The 16126-nt window shown below is 37.7% G+C and overlaps 1 protein-coding gene across 3 annotated transcripts in view; it reads right to left on the bottom strand.

The window, feature by feature from the left end:
- Positions 1-16126, bottom strand: part of RAD18 (RAD18 E3 ubiquitin protein ligase) — a 113703-nt gene that overhangs the window by 36009 nt on the left and 61568 nt on the right. For all 3 annotated transcript variants that reach the window (XM_053599342.1, XM_053599344.1, XM_053599343.1), the window contains exons 10-11: positions 10782-10922; positions 4410-4584 (exon numbers count right to left, since the gene is read on the bottom strand). In XM_053599342.1, the coding sequence (XP_053455317.1) occupies positions 4410-4584; positions 10782-10922 (316 nt within the window). The remainder of the gene's footprint in view (positions 1-4409; positions 4585-10781; positions 10923-16126) is intronic.

The raw sequence follows: 16126 nt of genomic DNA, 5'->3' as shown, positions 1-16126 counted from the left end.
AAAATGTGCTCACTCATCCAATGAACACTGCCTAACCAGAAATTTATACCCTGCTGCTGCTCTGTTCCTGTGCTTTTCTTCATACACAGTAACTTTTTATTTCCTTGAAGGCATATTAAATGACCGACTAACATAGTGTCAACAAATAATCCATGTAATCCAACTGAACTGATGACCCTATGCAAAGCCTCGATGCACCCCCACTGCCAAGTACATCACGAGTACAACTGGGCTGTCAGCAATTGTAAGATGCTGCTGATTATAAGACACATCACAATTTCAGATATTAAAATGTAAAACAGCAAGCACACATCTTGAAATTAATACAATTAGTACTGGGAAAGCACTAAAGTGCTAGCCATAAAGTGCTACAATTTTCCAGTATTAGTCAAGAAAATGGAATTGATTTGTTTTATAAAAGTATAATAATCATGTATGTGTGTGTGTGTGTGTATCAAAGATTCTCATATCTTTCATCTCATTTCATCTTCCAACAGATCTTAGGCATAAGATATTTTATACACTTTTCAAAGATACATGGAAATGGACTTCCAAACAGTGAATCCAAAATCGCCCAGCAAAACTTGACCTGAGGCCATTCACTCAAAGCCTACTATTTCCAGCAGCCTCAGAGCTGCTTCCTTCAGCGTACTTACTCTTCAACAATATACTCTGGGCTCAGCACCTATACCTCAGTGGATAGGGCACCAGCCACATACACCAGCGCTGGTGGGTTCAAATCCAGCCCAGGCCTGCTAAACAATGACAATCGCAACCAAAAAATAGCCAGGCACTGTGGCAGGCACCTGTAGTCCCAGCTACTTGCGAGGCTGAGGCAAGAGATTCGCTTAAGCCCAAGAGTTTGAGGTTGCTGTGAGCTGTGAAACCCTGGCAGTCTACCCAGGGTGACATAGTGAGACTCTCTCAAAAAAATAAAATAAAAAAATAACAATCTACTCTGGAACCGCCAAGTAGACTGTCCTGGTATCAAACCAATATCACTATTTAAGATTCACTTCATTCCCATTATCCTGTTAGCCTTAGTTTCTACATCTTAAACAAGAAACCGATTCTACCTTTTAAACTTAAAGATCTCTGACTGACCAAACAGAAAAGAAAAACGGGTATAAAAAAGAATCTGGATTTATTAAAAATTTGTAGATTAACATTTAATACTTACAATGTGTATAATATTTCTTATTTATATGTAAGACACAAGCAGTAAAGAAGACACTGCCTACTTTTTCAAGGCAACCCTGATAAATCCTTACATAACATCACTGAAGCTCTAAACTTTCAAAGAAAGTGTACAAGCAAACTCAATGATTTTTTTTCTTATTAAAATTACAATTAGAAACAACTCAAAGGTCCATCAACTAATAAATGAGTAAATAAAACATATTATGAATATTATTTGGCAATAAAAAGAAAAACAGTCCTTCAATGAATCCCCAACAATAAAAAAATAAAATAAAATGAAAAAAAAAAAGAAAAACAGTCCTGAAACATGATATAACATGAACTTTGAAAATTTTATGCTAAATGTGAAGGGTGTCCAACCTTTTTTTTCTGTAGTACATCGGATGAAGAAGAGTTGTCTTGAGCCACACATTAAATACACAAATATTAACGACATCTGATGAGCAAAAAAAATCCTACACATACTTTTCCTGATTATCTGACACCACAGATAAACAAAACAATTCTCAAATGATCTACATGAGGCCCACAGGCCATAGGACACCACTATGAGTAAAAGAAGCCAGTCACAAAAGATCACATATGGTATGATTCCATTTATATAAAATGTCTAGAATAGGCAAATTTACAGAGACAGCAAGTAGATTAGTGGTTGTCTAGGGCTTGGGGCAAGGGATTTAGGGGGAAATGGGGACAGCTAATAGACACAAGGTTTCTTTCTGGGATAACAAAAATGTTCTAAAATTGTGGTCATGGTTGTCCAACTCTGTGAATATACTAAAAACCACTGAATTGTATTCTTAAATGAGTGAGCCGTGAGATGTGTGAACTGTATCACAATATAGCTGTCAAAAATTGGCAATTAGGAGGTATTTTCACTGAGTCATGGGTGTGTGCATGTTTTGTGTTTGTGTGCACACAGACACATACGTAGTACACATATACAACAAATCATAAAGTGAAACTGAGTGTAAGGACTTAATTTTTTTGTTTGTTTGTTTGAGGCAGCATCTTACTCTGTCACCCAGGCTAGAGAGCAGTGGCACAACTGCAACTCGCTGCAATCTTAAAACTCCTGGGCTCAAGTAATCCTCTTACCTGAGCCTCCCAAGTATCTAGGACTACAGGTGAAAACTACCACGCCCAGCTAATTCTTAAAAATTTTTTGTAAAGATGCAGTCTCACTGTGCTGCCCAGGCTGATCTCCAACTCCTGTCCTCAAGCGATCCTCCCATCTCACCATCCCAAACTGGGGTTGTAGGTGTGAGCTACCACACCCAGCCTAAGAGCTTAAAAAATTTTTTTTAAATTCTTGAATGGTTTGATCACTGCTAAACTGCAGCATCTAGGTTAGTGCACCAGGCACATAACACATGCTTGTTGAGTGGATGAGTACAAGCGTGTAGTGTCAGACCCTGTCATAGCCAGAGAACAAAGGGTAATCTAGCATCAGTATGCTTATTTTGAGTTGCTAACAAAATTTTCATCTCAAATATTGCAATATTTGAGATACTTCATCTCAAATAACAGCCTCTATGACCCTTATCAAGAGGAAACAATTAAGGATGAACAAAGAAACTGTCTGATATTATAATATTACCCAGGATCTTGGTCAGTAGAAAGGTAAATAATGAGAAGGGGCCAATTCCCCTAATGAAGTGGTGGCAGGAACAACATGTGACTGGGGATAAGTGTCAAAGCACTTTTCAACTCTTTCATTGAGTGATAAGTTTTAACAACCAGACTTTGGCCTAAACCCATTTTAGTAAACTGGCCCAAGAAGGTTCATTTCCCATTCCCCTCAGCCATATTTCCTCTACCTTGTCTACTAAACTCAGAGATTTCAGCAGTGGCATTTTCCTTTTTAACAGTCTTCACTAACACCATCAAAGTCCTCCTGTCTCCCATACTTTCATCACCAGGTAAACAGACTTCTGACTGCCATGTTTCCCCTCCCAATCAAAGATCACAAAATGTCCCAATTCTCTCTGGCACTCTGAAACATTCAGGCATCCACTGACAAAGCTTAAAATCTACTCTGATTTTTCTCCATTTTCACCTTATATTCCCAGAAGATTTGTGCTTAAAAACAAATACTGCCCACAGAACATGCAGGAATGGCCTGATTTACAATAACAACTCAGGTTACCAAATGTTTTTCCCCTCAGGCAATTAGAGATAGAATGCTTTCGACCTTGAAAACCTTTGGGATAAGGAGGGGGGATTTCCCCTTCCTAACACTCTATTCTGACTAATATGAAATTGTTTCCCAACAACCTTATGAAAGCAGACAGTGTTTAGGGATATTCCTCTTACAAAAAATTTTCTTAATTTGAGGCTTCAGATTAGACATAATTTATCATTCTAAGAGCATTGCTAATAATTTTAAAACGAACTAATATCAAAGATTAAGTAATTTCTAAGCCACATCCACATATAATGCTAAATTGTTATGATTCATTCAGAAGACAACAACAATATCACCTACCTGGGTCAAAATGATGATAAACACAAAAAAATAATTAGAAGCAAAGGAAGAGATTTACCACAGCATTAGGTACATAAGTAAAGCACTGGAGAAAATGTAAAGAACTAACAGAAACTGAAGAATCTGGTCATAGAAATATAAGAGAATGTTGTACCATTAAAAATAACTGTTAGAAACGTGAGGTAAAAATGGCATATTTATAAAGTGAAACATCAGAATACGGTGGTGTGTGTATGTGTGGTGCACACACATACACAAACACCTTTTTAAGATTATCTTTTGGGATGAAGCACCAAAGCTCTAATTTTTAAAGGTTCTCCATCCATTCCGTTTACTCAGTTAAATTATTTTTTACTTTACTCTCTTATGTACCAAGTCTTTCTGATCATCTTTGTTTTCCAATATAGTTGTCTTTACCTCTTTCATTCATTGACAGGACAAAGTTTCACTGCCTATCCTAATTCCTTTTCCAACACTAGAGGAAGAAAATATACAAAGGTATTAAGAGAAGAAAACAAAATCACTTTTTGTGGCTGTAGTGGTTGCTAGGCCCCCTCCCAAATGCCGCCTGGATGTCTCACTGTGAAGATGACACGGCAGTAGGAGAAGACTGAAGCGGAGGAAGACTGACAGACTGCCCTGCACCTCACAGTTACCTCTGCCCATCTATATGTGCTTAGGGACTATCTAGATATTTAAATAACCACTCTACGCTTCTTACCTATTGCATGAATCTGATTCTGGTGAAGAAAGCTCTTCTTCTTGAATGTCAGTACAACTGGAAGAATCATCTGGTCTATCAGACTCCAATTTCCCTGAGAAGTCCAGCTTTGATTTAGGGGAGTGATTTGTTACTGAGGTCATATCTGAGAACTTCGTTGCATTATCTTCCCATCCTAAATAGAAAGAAATTTTAAAATAGAAAAAAAGGAAAGAAAAATGTAAGAGTGCTTTAAAATCAACACCCTCTGTATGCGTATTATATGTATTTCTACCATGTAAAATACATTATTTCTGGGTGGCGCCTGTGGCTCAGTCGGTGGGGCGGCAGCCCCATATACCGAGGGTTGCGGGTTCAAGCCCGGCCCTGGCTGAATTGCAACCAAAAAAAAAAAAAAAAATAGCTGGGCGTTGTGGCGGGTGCCTATAGTCCCAGCTACTCGGGAGGCTGAGGCAAGAGAATCGCTTAAGCCCAGGAGTTGGAGGTTGCTGTGAGCCGTGTGACTCCATGGCACTCTACCGAGGGCCATAGAGTGAGACTCTGTCTCTACAAAAAAAAAAAAAAAATACATTATTTCCACTTAGTAAAATAGAAACGTATATGACATTGATTCCAAAACTCTAGTGATAGCTAGAGAACAAAAATCAACACTAGAGTGCGCTAATTATATTGCCCAGCCCATGTTTTTCCAGGATTAATTTTAAAATAAAATCTTTTATAACCAGGAGTAGGACCTTATAAGTTTAATGAGGCATTTACAGATTAGAAAGGAATTTTTGCATATTCCATAGATGGGGGAACACTGACAAACAAACATAAGAAGTATAACATAAAAAGAGTTAACATTCAACTCTTGAGAAAAGCACAATATTTATCACTAACATTATAGTGACTCTATCTGGGTATTTCTCTAAAGCTGCTAAATATAATGTAATTCTTCACTATGGAAGAGGAAAACTAAGCAGACAAAATGAATATTTCCATTTCACTTAACATATATAATATCTCTAAGCACCCCTTGGTCACAATCTCAGTTTTTGAGGACTTTATTGTAGATAAAGGCCCAAAGAAGCTGCAGGGAGGGATAAAGTCACAATGTTTATAAGAATGTGACATACTGGTATGGCTAAATAGCTACAAATATGAGTGAGAAAAATAATATCTGTGAAAGTCTTTAGTCCCCAAGACTCTCCCTTTCATGATGTGTTCAGGATTCTGCTGGGATTTTCATCTGTGCTGTCTTTAAGCTTCAGGAACTGAGTAAGTACTTTACATGCAAGCCACACATACTAATTTCATGTGTTTCCTTACAGAGAAACTGAGTTTTCACATATCACTCATTGAGTATGCTTACAGAAGCAGTAACCTTTAACAAAATGCACTAAAAGGAATGGTCAAGGTTTTGTTATACATAGAAAATTTATGGAAAAAGAATAGGACAAATTCTTCGAAGACCCCTTCCAAGTTTATATAGTCAAGATTTTCCCAGAAATAGTCTAAGATTTTGTTATACTAGAAGAAAAGCATACATCTCAAGAGTATAATTTCTAAGGGGAAGGGGTGGTTCACACCTGTAATCATAGCACTTGGGAGGCTGAGGCGGGTGGAGTGTTTGAGACCAGCCTGAGCCAGAGTGAGACCGTATCTCTAAAAATAGGTGGGCATTGTGGCAGGCGCCTACAGTCACAGCTACTTGGGAGGCTGAGGCAAGAGAATCACTTAACCCCAGGAGTTTGAATTTGCTGTGAGCTATGACACCAAGGTACTCTACCAAGGGTGACAAAGTGAGACTCTGTCTCAAAAAAGAAAAAAAAAAGTACAATTTCTAAAACTATGTTCTAAGTGTCATCTGGCTATCGATAAACCATCATTATCAAAATAAAACTGTACCCTTAATGTTTACCTGGGAGAAGGAAAAAAGAAGCTAACCAAGACGAACATCCAGAATCTCTAGGATCTCTCCATAAACAGACACCAAGATCACATTAAGAGAAACCAATCGCCAAGTCAATTCAGTGCACCCAACAACTAGATCACTCAACTGGCCAGGAAAATGCAATCGAGCAGCAACCCAGGGAACAGGAATTCAACTTAAAACAACTTTTTATTTTTGCACATTATTTGTATTCTTTTTACTTCTTCTTCTCTTACATAAGCTTCAACAGGATAAATTCCCTCTTCTCGAAGACAAACATCATTCAACAATCTGTAGGTTTAGAAAGTCACTTATCCTTCCTACACACATTCTGTTCCCAGAATGCAGACCCACAAACAGAGCCCCAAACATGAGGCTAAGATGTCAGACCTTCCCAAAGACATGCAACAAAGAGAGAATATGCATATTGTTCACTTAAATGATTACACAATTCTACTAGTGAGGACAAAATGGAGGAATATTTTACCTGAAAGGATAAAATACTTAGGAATAAATCTAAACAAGGAGATAAAAGACTTGTATACTGAAAACAATAGAAGTGCTGAAAGAAATTAAAGAAGACATAAATAAATGAAAAGATATCCCATGTTCATGAATTAGAAGATTAAGATGTCAATACTTCCCAGCTGCTCGGGAGGCTGAGGCAAGAGAATCGCTTAAGCCCAAGAGTTAGAGGTTGCTGTGAGCTGTGTCAGGCCACGGCACTCTACCCAAGGGCAGTACAGTGAGACTCTGTCTCTACAAAAAAAAAAAAAAAAAAAAAAAAAAAAAGATGTCAATACTATCCAAAGCAACCCACAGATTTAATGTAATTCCTACCAAAATCTCAAAGAAAATTTTTGTAAAAATAGAAAAATCCATCTTCAAAAATCTCAAGGGAACACCAAACAGAAAAAACAATTTTGAAAAAGAAGAAAAAGCTGGAGGACTCACAGTCTACAACTACAAAATTTACTACAAAGCTACAGTAATTAATACAGTATGGTACTGGCATGAGGACAGATATACAGACCAATGGAACAGAAGAGATAGTACAGAAATAAATTTTTATATAAATGGCCAATTCATTTCTGACAAGACTATGAAGAGCATTCAATGGTGCTGAGAAAAACTGGTTATCCACATGAAAAAGAATAAAGTTGAACGTTTACACTACATCATATACAAAAATTAACTTAAAACTGATCAGAGACCTAAGCAAAAGAGATCAAACTATAAAATTCTCAGAAAATATAGGGGAAAATCTTTATGGGTTTGGCAATTACTTCATAGGTAAAAAAGAAAAGAAAAAAGAAACTGGACTTCACAAAAAGCATGTACTTTTGTGCATGAAAAAGTACTATCAAGGAAGCAAAGATACAATATAAAGAATGTTTATAAATATTTGCAAGTCACATATTGGAGATTAATATCTAGACTGTATAAAGAACTTCTAAAATTCAACAATTAAAAAACCCCAAAACAACCAAATTAAAAAATGGGCAAATAGGAGCAGTCACTCACATCTGTAATTCCAGCAGTTTGGGAGCCTGAGGCAAAAGGATCACTTAAGCCCAGGAGTTTGTGACCACCCTGAGCAACACAGTAAGACCCTGTTTCTAGAAAAAAACAGAAAAATTAGAAAAAAATAGGTGTGGTCATATGTGCCAACTACTTGGGAGGTTGAAGCAGGAGCCCAGGAATTTGAGGTTGCAGTGAGCTATGATGACACCACTGTACTCTAGCCTAGACAGAATGAGATCCTATCTCAAGAGGAAAAAAAAAAGAAAGAAAAGAAAAAGAAAAAGCAGAAGCTTCTAAACTTGTCCTAATACCAGTGAGACTAGCCCACCTCACAAGGTCCCAAAAGTGCAGATGATGGTGTGAGCACAGAGAGAAGGGTACACTAATGTACTGCTGGTGGGATTGCCATCTACTGCAGTCTTTTTGGAAAGAAATATGAAGAATCCTCAAAGAACTAAAAATAGATCTCCCCTTTGATCCTGAAATCCCATTACCAGATATCTACCCAGAAAAAAAAAAAAAATCATTCTACTATAAGGACATTTGCACTCGTATGTTTACAGCAGCTCAATTCACAAGTGCAAAAATGTGGACACAACCCAAGTGTCCCTTACCCCACTACCCCAGTGAGTAGATTAATAAACTGTGGTATATGTATACCATGGAATACTGTTCAGCCATTTAAAAAAAATGAAGGCTTTCCATCTTTTATATTTACTTGGATGAATTCGGAAAACATTCTCCTAAGTAAAGTATCTGAAGAATGGAAAAGGAAGTAACCCACATACTCAGCACTAATCTCGAACTAGTACATCAACAACCATAGGCCCACACAAGAGAAAAACAATTCAAGGAGAGAAGAGGGAGGCTCAGAAAGTTCCAATCTATCTGGTACAATGGAGGTATATATGGCACACTTCCTGGGTGAAGGACTCAACTACAACTAGACTTTGGACTTCACCTTACAAACGCAAATAATGTAATCTATACCCTCATAGTAAACAAAATTTAAAAAAAAAGCAAAAGACTTGAATACAAATTTCTCCAAAGGAAAATAAATGGCTTAGCACATGAATAGATGTTTGACATCATTAGTCACTACTAAGGAAATGCAAATCAAAACTATGATGACAGGGGCCAGGCATGGTGGCTCATACCTGGAATCTAGCACTCTGGGAGGCTGAGGCAGATGGATCGCCTGAGCTCAGATATGAGACCAGCCTGAGCCAGAGCAAGACCTCGTCTCTAAAAATAGCCAGGTGTTGTGGTAGGCGCCTATAGTCCTAGCTACTTGGGAGGTAAGTAGCTTAAGCCCAAGAATTTGAAGTTGCTATGAGCCATGACTCCACAGCACTCTACCAAGGGCAACGAAGTGAGACTCCATCTCAAAAAACAACCTATGATAACATACCACTTCATACCTACTAAAATAGCTATAATTTTTTAAAAAATTACAGAAAATAACAAGTGTTGGTGAGGATGTGGAGAACCTGGAATCCTCATGTATTGCTGGTAAGAAGGCAGCCATTATGAAAGACAACCTGATGGTTTCTCAAAAGGTTAATCATAGAAATAACCAGAAATTCTAATCCTGGGTATAGATTCAAAATAATTTAAAGCAGGAACTTAAACATATTTCAACATCAATATTCACTGCAGCATTATTCACAACAACCAGAAGGTAGAATTAATCCACAACAGATAAATGGATAAACAAAATATGGGGTTTATATATACTATGGATTATTATTCTATCATAAAAAGAAATGAAATTTTAACATATACTACAACAGTGATGGGCCCTGAAAACATTATACTTAGAGAAATAGCCAACATAGGAAGACAAATATTGTATAAATCCATTTACATGAGGTACCTGAATAGGCTAATTCATAGACACAGAAAGTAAAATAGAGATTAGCAGGCTGTAAGGGAGAGGGGAAAGCAGAGTTATAATTCAGTAAGTACAGAGCTTATGCTGGGAAAGATGAAAAGCTTTTAGGTATATGGTGGCGCCTGTGGCTCAGTGGGTAGGGCGCCAGCCACATACACCCAGGCTGGCAGGTTCGAACCTGGCCGGGGCCTGCTAAACAACAATGACAACTGCAACAAAAAATAGCCAGGTGTTGTGTTGGGTGCCTGTGGTCCTAGCTGCTGAGGCAAGCTGGGAGGCTGAGGCAAGAGAATCTCTTGAGCTCAGGAGTTTGGGTTTGCTGTGAGCTGTGATATCACAGCACTCTACCAAGGGCGACATAATGAGACTCCATCTCAAAAAAAAGAAAGCAAAGCTTTTAGGTAGAGTGGTGATGGCTACACGATATTTTGAATGCATTTAATGCCAATGATTTGCACATTTATTAGTGGTTAAAAAGATAAATATTTTTATGTATATTTTACCACAACAAAGAAGAAAATAATAAGTAATTTCCTTTTGCATTTTTGCCTATTATGATTGTTTTGTTCACTAATCCAAAAGCCTGGGCAATAGAAAACAGAATATTAATCCTTAATTTTAAAATGAATCAGAATTAAGAAATGTGCCATGAATTGGCCTGGCCTATAACCGAATATTTCATCCAAAGTAAATACCAGTGTTCTATAACAAAAATAATAGATTCTCTTTACAGGATACCTTGGGATCTCCAGCAATAAATCCTGTAACTAGAAAAGCCTCAAGCTTAAATAATTAAGAGATTTATAATTTATCATTAACTAAAAGGAAAAGAGACAAAAGAGATGGTTTCTTCGGGACATTCTTTCAATCATTTTTCCCACAATAATAAACCCAGTTTATATTCAACAACTGCTATATGAAGTTTATCTAAAAATGCTTTTTCCTACTTCAAAGTAAATTCCTGGCTTTTATTTCCTTTTTATATTAAGAGTAATTAATGAGATGCAACACATTTCTGTTTTTAATTAATGTCTCTTACCCATGCATACAGATAATAGCTTTGCTGTAGATGCATCTTCTTTTTTTGTTATTACTGCTTTCTGTGACATTCCAACATTTTTCTTGTATCCTTTTTTGGCCTGATCCACTAGAAGCTGAAATTCATTCTGATGTTTTTTACCTGGAATTCAAAACACCTTTTAGTCTTGAAGCTAGGACTATAAAGGTTAATTATCTACACCTGACAAACTAAATATCAAGAGATGTTACAGCTTGCTCAAGAGCAGCATCCTGAGGCAGGAGGGTGGCTGAGCCCAGGAAGGTTGCAGTGATCTATGATGATGCCATTACGCTTCAGCCAGGGTGATAAGAGTGAGATTCTGTCTCAAACAAAAAAAAAAAGAAAGAAAGAAAGAGAAAAGAAAATAGCATCCTTAGGAATCACTTGCAATAAACTTAAAAGCTGCCAAGCATAAGAATACAAAGAGCTAGGGCATGTAAGCATCTCCTCTTTTGCCTTCCTACAAACACGGAAACACGATATTCCTAGTCTGCTATTCTAGGATTTTCCCCAAACTTCATACTCTAGAGAAGCTTTTGATGGAGCATGAAAGTTGCTGCTTTCTTAAATATATCCAAAAATACCATTCTAATTTCCAAGATACACATGAGTACTAAGATAGAGTATTCACTGAATAATATAAAACAGAAACATCTAGGAAATTTGAGCCACAATAACAAAAGATATCCATTCCAATTTTCCTTTTAGTCTTTATATTTCCTGCCTATTTCCCAGCAGAACTGCTTTATTTTAACATTCTAAGACCTTCCCCAGCCAATTCCACCTTATTACTACCTTAACACCTTTGAGTGTAATTTAATTAACCCTGACCTCAAGGGCAGCATTGTTAACATACACCAATTTACTCAATAAGCAGTAGACAGTCATCATCAGCGCATCTAGATTAGGGCACCCATTTGTGATTCTGAATCATGGTTCAGATAGCTGACGTTGAAGTTTACTTATCTAGCAATCTTAAGCACATGGATCATGGTTCAAAATAAAGTCATATATCATGTATAATTTTTAGAAAGAATCATACAAAAACTTGAGACTGTTTTCATACAAAACCCTACAATATACATTTTAGTTCTTTATTTCTTCCATTTTCCTAGTAGCATACACACAATACTAAGGTGTAGGGAATACACTGGGTATAGCAGTTTTAATTGAAAACTATAGCTTTGTCTAAAGCAGCGGTTCTCAAACTGTGGGTTGCAACCAATGAAAATACATCCTGCACATCAGATATTTACATTACGATTCATACCAGTAGCAAAATTGAAGTTATGAAGTAGCAATGAAAATAATTTTATGGTTGGGGGTCACCACAACATGAGGAACTGTATTAAAGGGCAGTGGCATTAGGAAGGTTGAGGACCAATGGTCTAAAGTTTCCTTTCCAGGATTCTAGCTATTCACTGTCTTAGAGCTATGGTACAACTCTGTAAGCTATAGATAGCTGAAAGTAATGGAAAATAATTCTTGTCTGTAGGTATGCAAAATTCTGTCTGGTGGAGGTTTAACTGACTTCCCTCTCCCACTATGAAAGAAGCCAGTATTCCTCTATTTGCACATTTATTTCAATATTCCTTATCTATAAATGTGATTTTCTTTGGATTCTCCTTTGAACACTTTTTACGTCTTATCAGTCCCCTCTCAAATTGTGAGTTTTAAAAATCCTTAATAAAAAGACATAATGAGGAGGGAGGAGGGTGGGGCCTTGGTGTGTGTCACACTTTATGGGGGCAAGACATGATTGCAAGAGGGACTTTACCTAACAATTGCAATCAGAGTAACCTGGCTTATTGTACCCTCAATGAATCCCCAACAATAAAAAAAAACAAAAAACAAAGCATATGTATAGACATTTGTAAAACAAATATATATTAAAGAACATTTTAATATCTCATGAATGTCCACATCAAAAAAAAAAAGACATAATGATTTTAATTGCTTTTGAAAATTACCTTTTAACATGGGAAGAGATAGCACTAATTTATGAAGTATACAAGAAGAAAGAGAAGAGAGAAGTTGGATTCCTATATTTAGATATTAATAGGCACAGCAAAGACATTTGGGAGACAATGCTCCTAATCCCAATATATTTATGTATATGGTGCATGTACAAAACTAGTATTTTGGGTTATAAAATATCCAGTAAATTTTAACTAAAGAGACTAATTAAATTCCAGCAAAAGAAATATAAACTGACCATGAAGATCACTGGAAAAACTCAGCTCTTTAGAAACAAGTGAAATCCTATCTAGGTCACAAACTAGGAGATCTCTTTCAAGTACTCTTTCACTCCACGCATTTGAAGATAATTAGCTTGTACTTTTTTCAGCTCCTCTGAATCAATGGGGAGCCAAAAAACACTACTCCCATCATTACGTACTTTCTGTTAGGCAAGGGTAACAATACTATGGAACCTACAAAATTTAGCTAGACCAGGTCTAAGCCACTTTCCTATCAAGGACACTGTACATGGAAAGACTGTGGATTTAAGAATTAGTCATAAAACTTGCTGTAGTAATTGCATGAACAGTTAATGACTTTCTCTTCTGAAGTAATAAAATCCCAGATTTAAAAGTTTCTTTTTCTTTTTGAAATCTAATCACTCCACAGCTTCGCTGAAAACCACAAGTAAATGGCAGTCATTGCTCTTATGACTAGTAAAATTGTTCCCGCATATCTCTTCACCTTGTTTTGGAGATTTGCCATTTGCAAGGAATACTCTAAAGTTGAAAATCTTAGTTTTTGGTGGTTACATGTCCTAAACTTACCTCTTAAAAGTCTTCAGTGGCTGAGGTAGTTGTGGGAGATGATTAAATACATTTTTTTTTTGGTAGAGACAGAGTCTCACTGTACCGCCCTGGGTAGAGTGCCGTGGCATCACACGGCTCACAGCAACCTCTAACTCTTGAGCTTACCCGATTCTCTTGCCTCAGCCTCCCGAGCAGCTGGGACTACAGGCGCCCACCACAACGCCTGGCTATTTTTTTTGTTGTTGTTGTTGCAGTTTGGCCGGGGTTGGGTTTGAACCTGCCACCCTCGGCATATGGGGCCGGCGCCCCACTCACTGAGCCACAGGCGCCGCCAATTAAATACATTTTTACCCAACTCATATTCTTTAAGATTTTTAATACTTGAATTACACCTACAAGTTGAAATATAATCTTTTCTAGTGCCTCTACAAGTTGAAATATAATCTTTTCTAGTGCCAAGTCAAGCTCTTCACTACCTGATCACCTAACTAGTCTTCTTTAGACCAGTTCTTTTTTTTTTTTTTTTTTGAAACAAAGTCTTATTTTGTTGCCCTCAGTAGAGTGTCATGGTATCACAGCAACCTCAGACTCTTGGGCTCAAATGATTCTCTTGCCTCAGCTTCCTTGTAGCTGGGACTACAGGCACCTGCCACAACACCCAGGTATTTTGTTTGTTTGTTTTTAACAGGCTTAGGCTGGGTTCGAATCCACAACCTCTGGTGCATGTGGCCAGCGCCCTAACCGCTGAGCTATGGGGACCTAACCTAGACCAGTTCTTATAGTCTGAGTGTCTCTTGGTTTGTCCATGAACACAATGATGCACAAGACCAAAACCAGGCTCTTCCGTGGGTGGGACAGACTCACCCCCCTTACAGTGATGCCACTGAGATACTCAACTGTTAACAGTGATGACTAATATTCACTAAGAGGTTATTCACTTAGCCCTGAACTACCTCCTTTAAATTCAGGATCATAACCCTCAAATGGGCATTTGACACTGCTATACAGCTCTACACTTCTCTAGTAAAGTTTGCTTTACTACTCTCCAAAACGACCACCTCACCCTTTCTCCTCTCTATTCAAATCTCCAATACTCCTGTCACAGCTCCCTCTAAGTTGCCTCACCCTAGCTTACAAAATACAGAATCATTCTAACAGGAACACGGTCATCTTCCAACCACCATTATACTTGTGCACTTACTTATGATCTATCTTCCTTACCGTTATCATGAAACAACTGTCCTTGCTGCAATTAAAAACTGACTCGTAACTTACTCTCTGGATCCTACAGTGATGGCCTCTCGAAGACAGACTGTGTTTCTGAAACCAAGAGTGTGGATTGTGAAAACAACTCAGTAAGTCTAGACTGGCATATTCTTCTTAATAAAATAACAGACAAATGGAAAAGAGAAATAGAGTTTTGTGATATTTTTCTTTCAGCAATGTATGTACGAATAATTATAAATATAAAAGAGATTTCTCACTGTGGATTGCAATCAAAAAGGTCTAAAAAGTCAATGAGTTATCCTCTAAAAAACAAACTACCAAACAAAAATAAACAAATTCTCCTTTGACACAATGCCCACCTCTGGCCACAACCTCATTTTTCTGCTCTCCCTGACACAGTAAAACTTCTCCCAAAGAGCTCCTTGCTTAATGATCTTACTTCCTCACCACCAATTTAGTTTCAATCAACTCTAAGCACTTCTGATGCCTCCTCTCTAATGAATCTTCTCTTGTCAAGGTTTGAGGCCTCAAAGCTATGAAATCCATTGGTCCCTCCTATTTCCCTTCATACAACATGTGGCACAATTCATAATTTCCCCTTTCCTGACACATTCTCCTTGCTTAGATTTTCTGATGCCACATTTCCCAAGTTTTCCTCCTCCCTCAAGGCCACCCATTAGCTTTTCTTAGCTGGCTGCTCCTTCTTTGGTCATCGTCTATACTCTCATCAGAGTGCAGTGGCTGACTGCTAAGGATCCCTGGATGAAAATTCTCATGAGGTAAAATCTATTGCAGACAAAAGTAAAATCACAACACTACTAAAAAGTGTCTCTCTTGTCATGTTGACATATGCACTGTATAATGAGTGCATGAGGAAGCACTTGTTTGTTTGAGCTGTGGCTCACGTACTCATGGTACTTTGGCATACATCAGAAGTACTTTATTTGTAGCTTTCATTTTAGCACAGAGGTCATTAGAAAGACGTATACTCTACAGCCTGCTTTATCAAGGACTTTTTATTTATTTATTTATTTATTTTTGAGGCAGAGTCTCAGTCTGTCGCCCAGGGTAGAGTGCTGGGCATCATCATAGCTCAAAGCAACCTCAACCTCCTGCCTCATTCTCCCAAGTAGTTGGGACAACAGGTGCCTGCCGTGTCAGTTGGCTAGCAGAGATGGGGTCTCCCTCTTGCTCAGGCTGGTCTCAAACCCCTGAGCTCAAGCAATGCACCCACCTTGGCCTTCCAGAGTACTAGGTTTACAGGCATGAGCCCGCCGTGCTGGTCCATAAAGGACATTCTTAAGCATAACTGACTTAAAATGGTGAGTA

Source organism: Nycticebus coucang, chromosome 8, assembly GCF_027406575.1.
Source record: "Nycticebus coucang isolate mNycCou1 chromosome 8, mNycCou1.pri, whole genome shotgun sequence".
Classification (NCBI taxonomy): Eukaryota; Metazoa; Chordata; class Mammalia; order Primates; family Lorisidae; genus Nycticebus; species Nycticebus coucang.
Note: the sequence above shows the minus strand (reverse complement) of the source record. Positions and strands in the feature narration are given on the sequence as shown.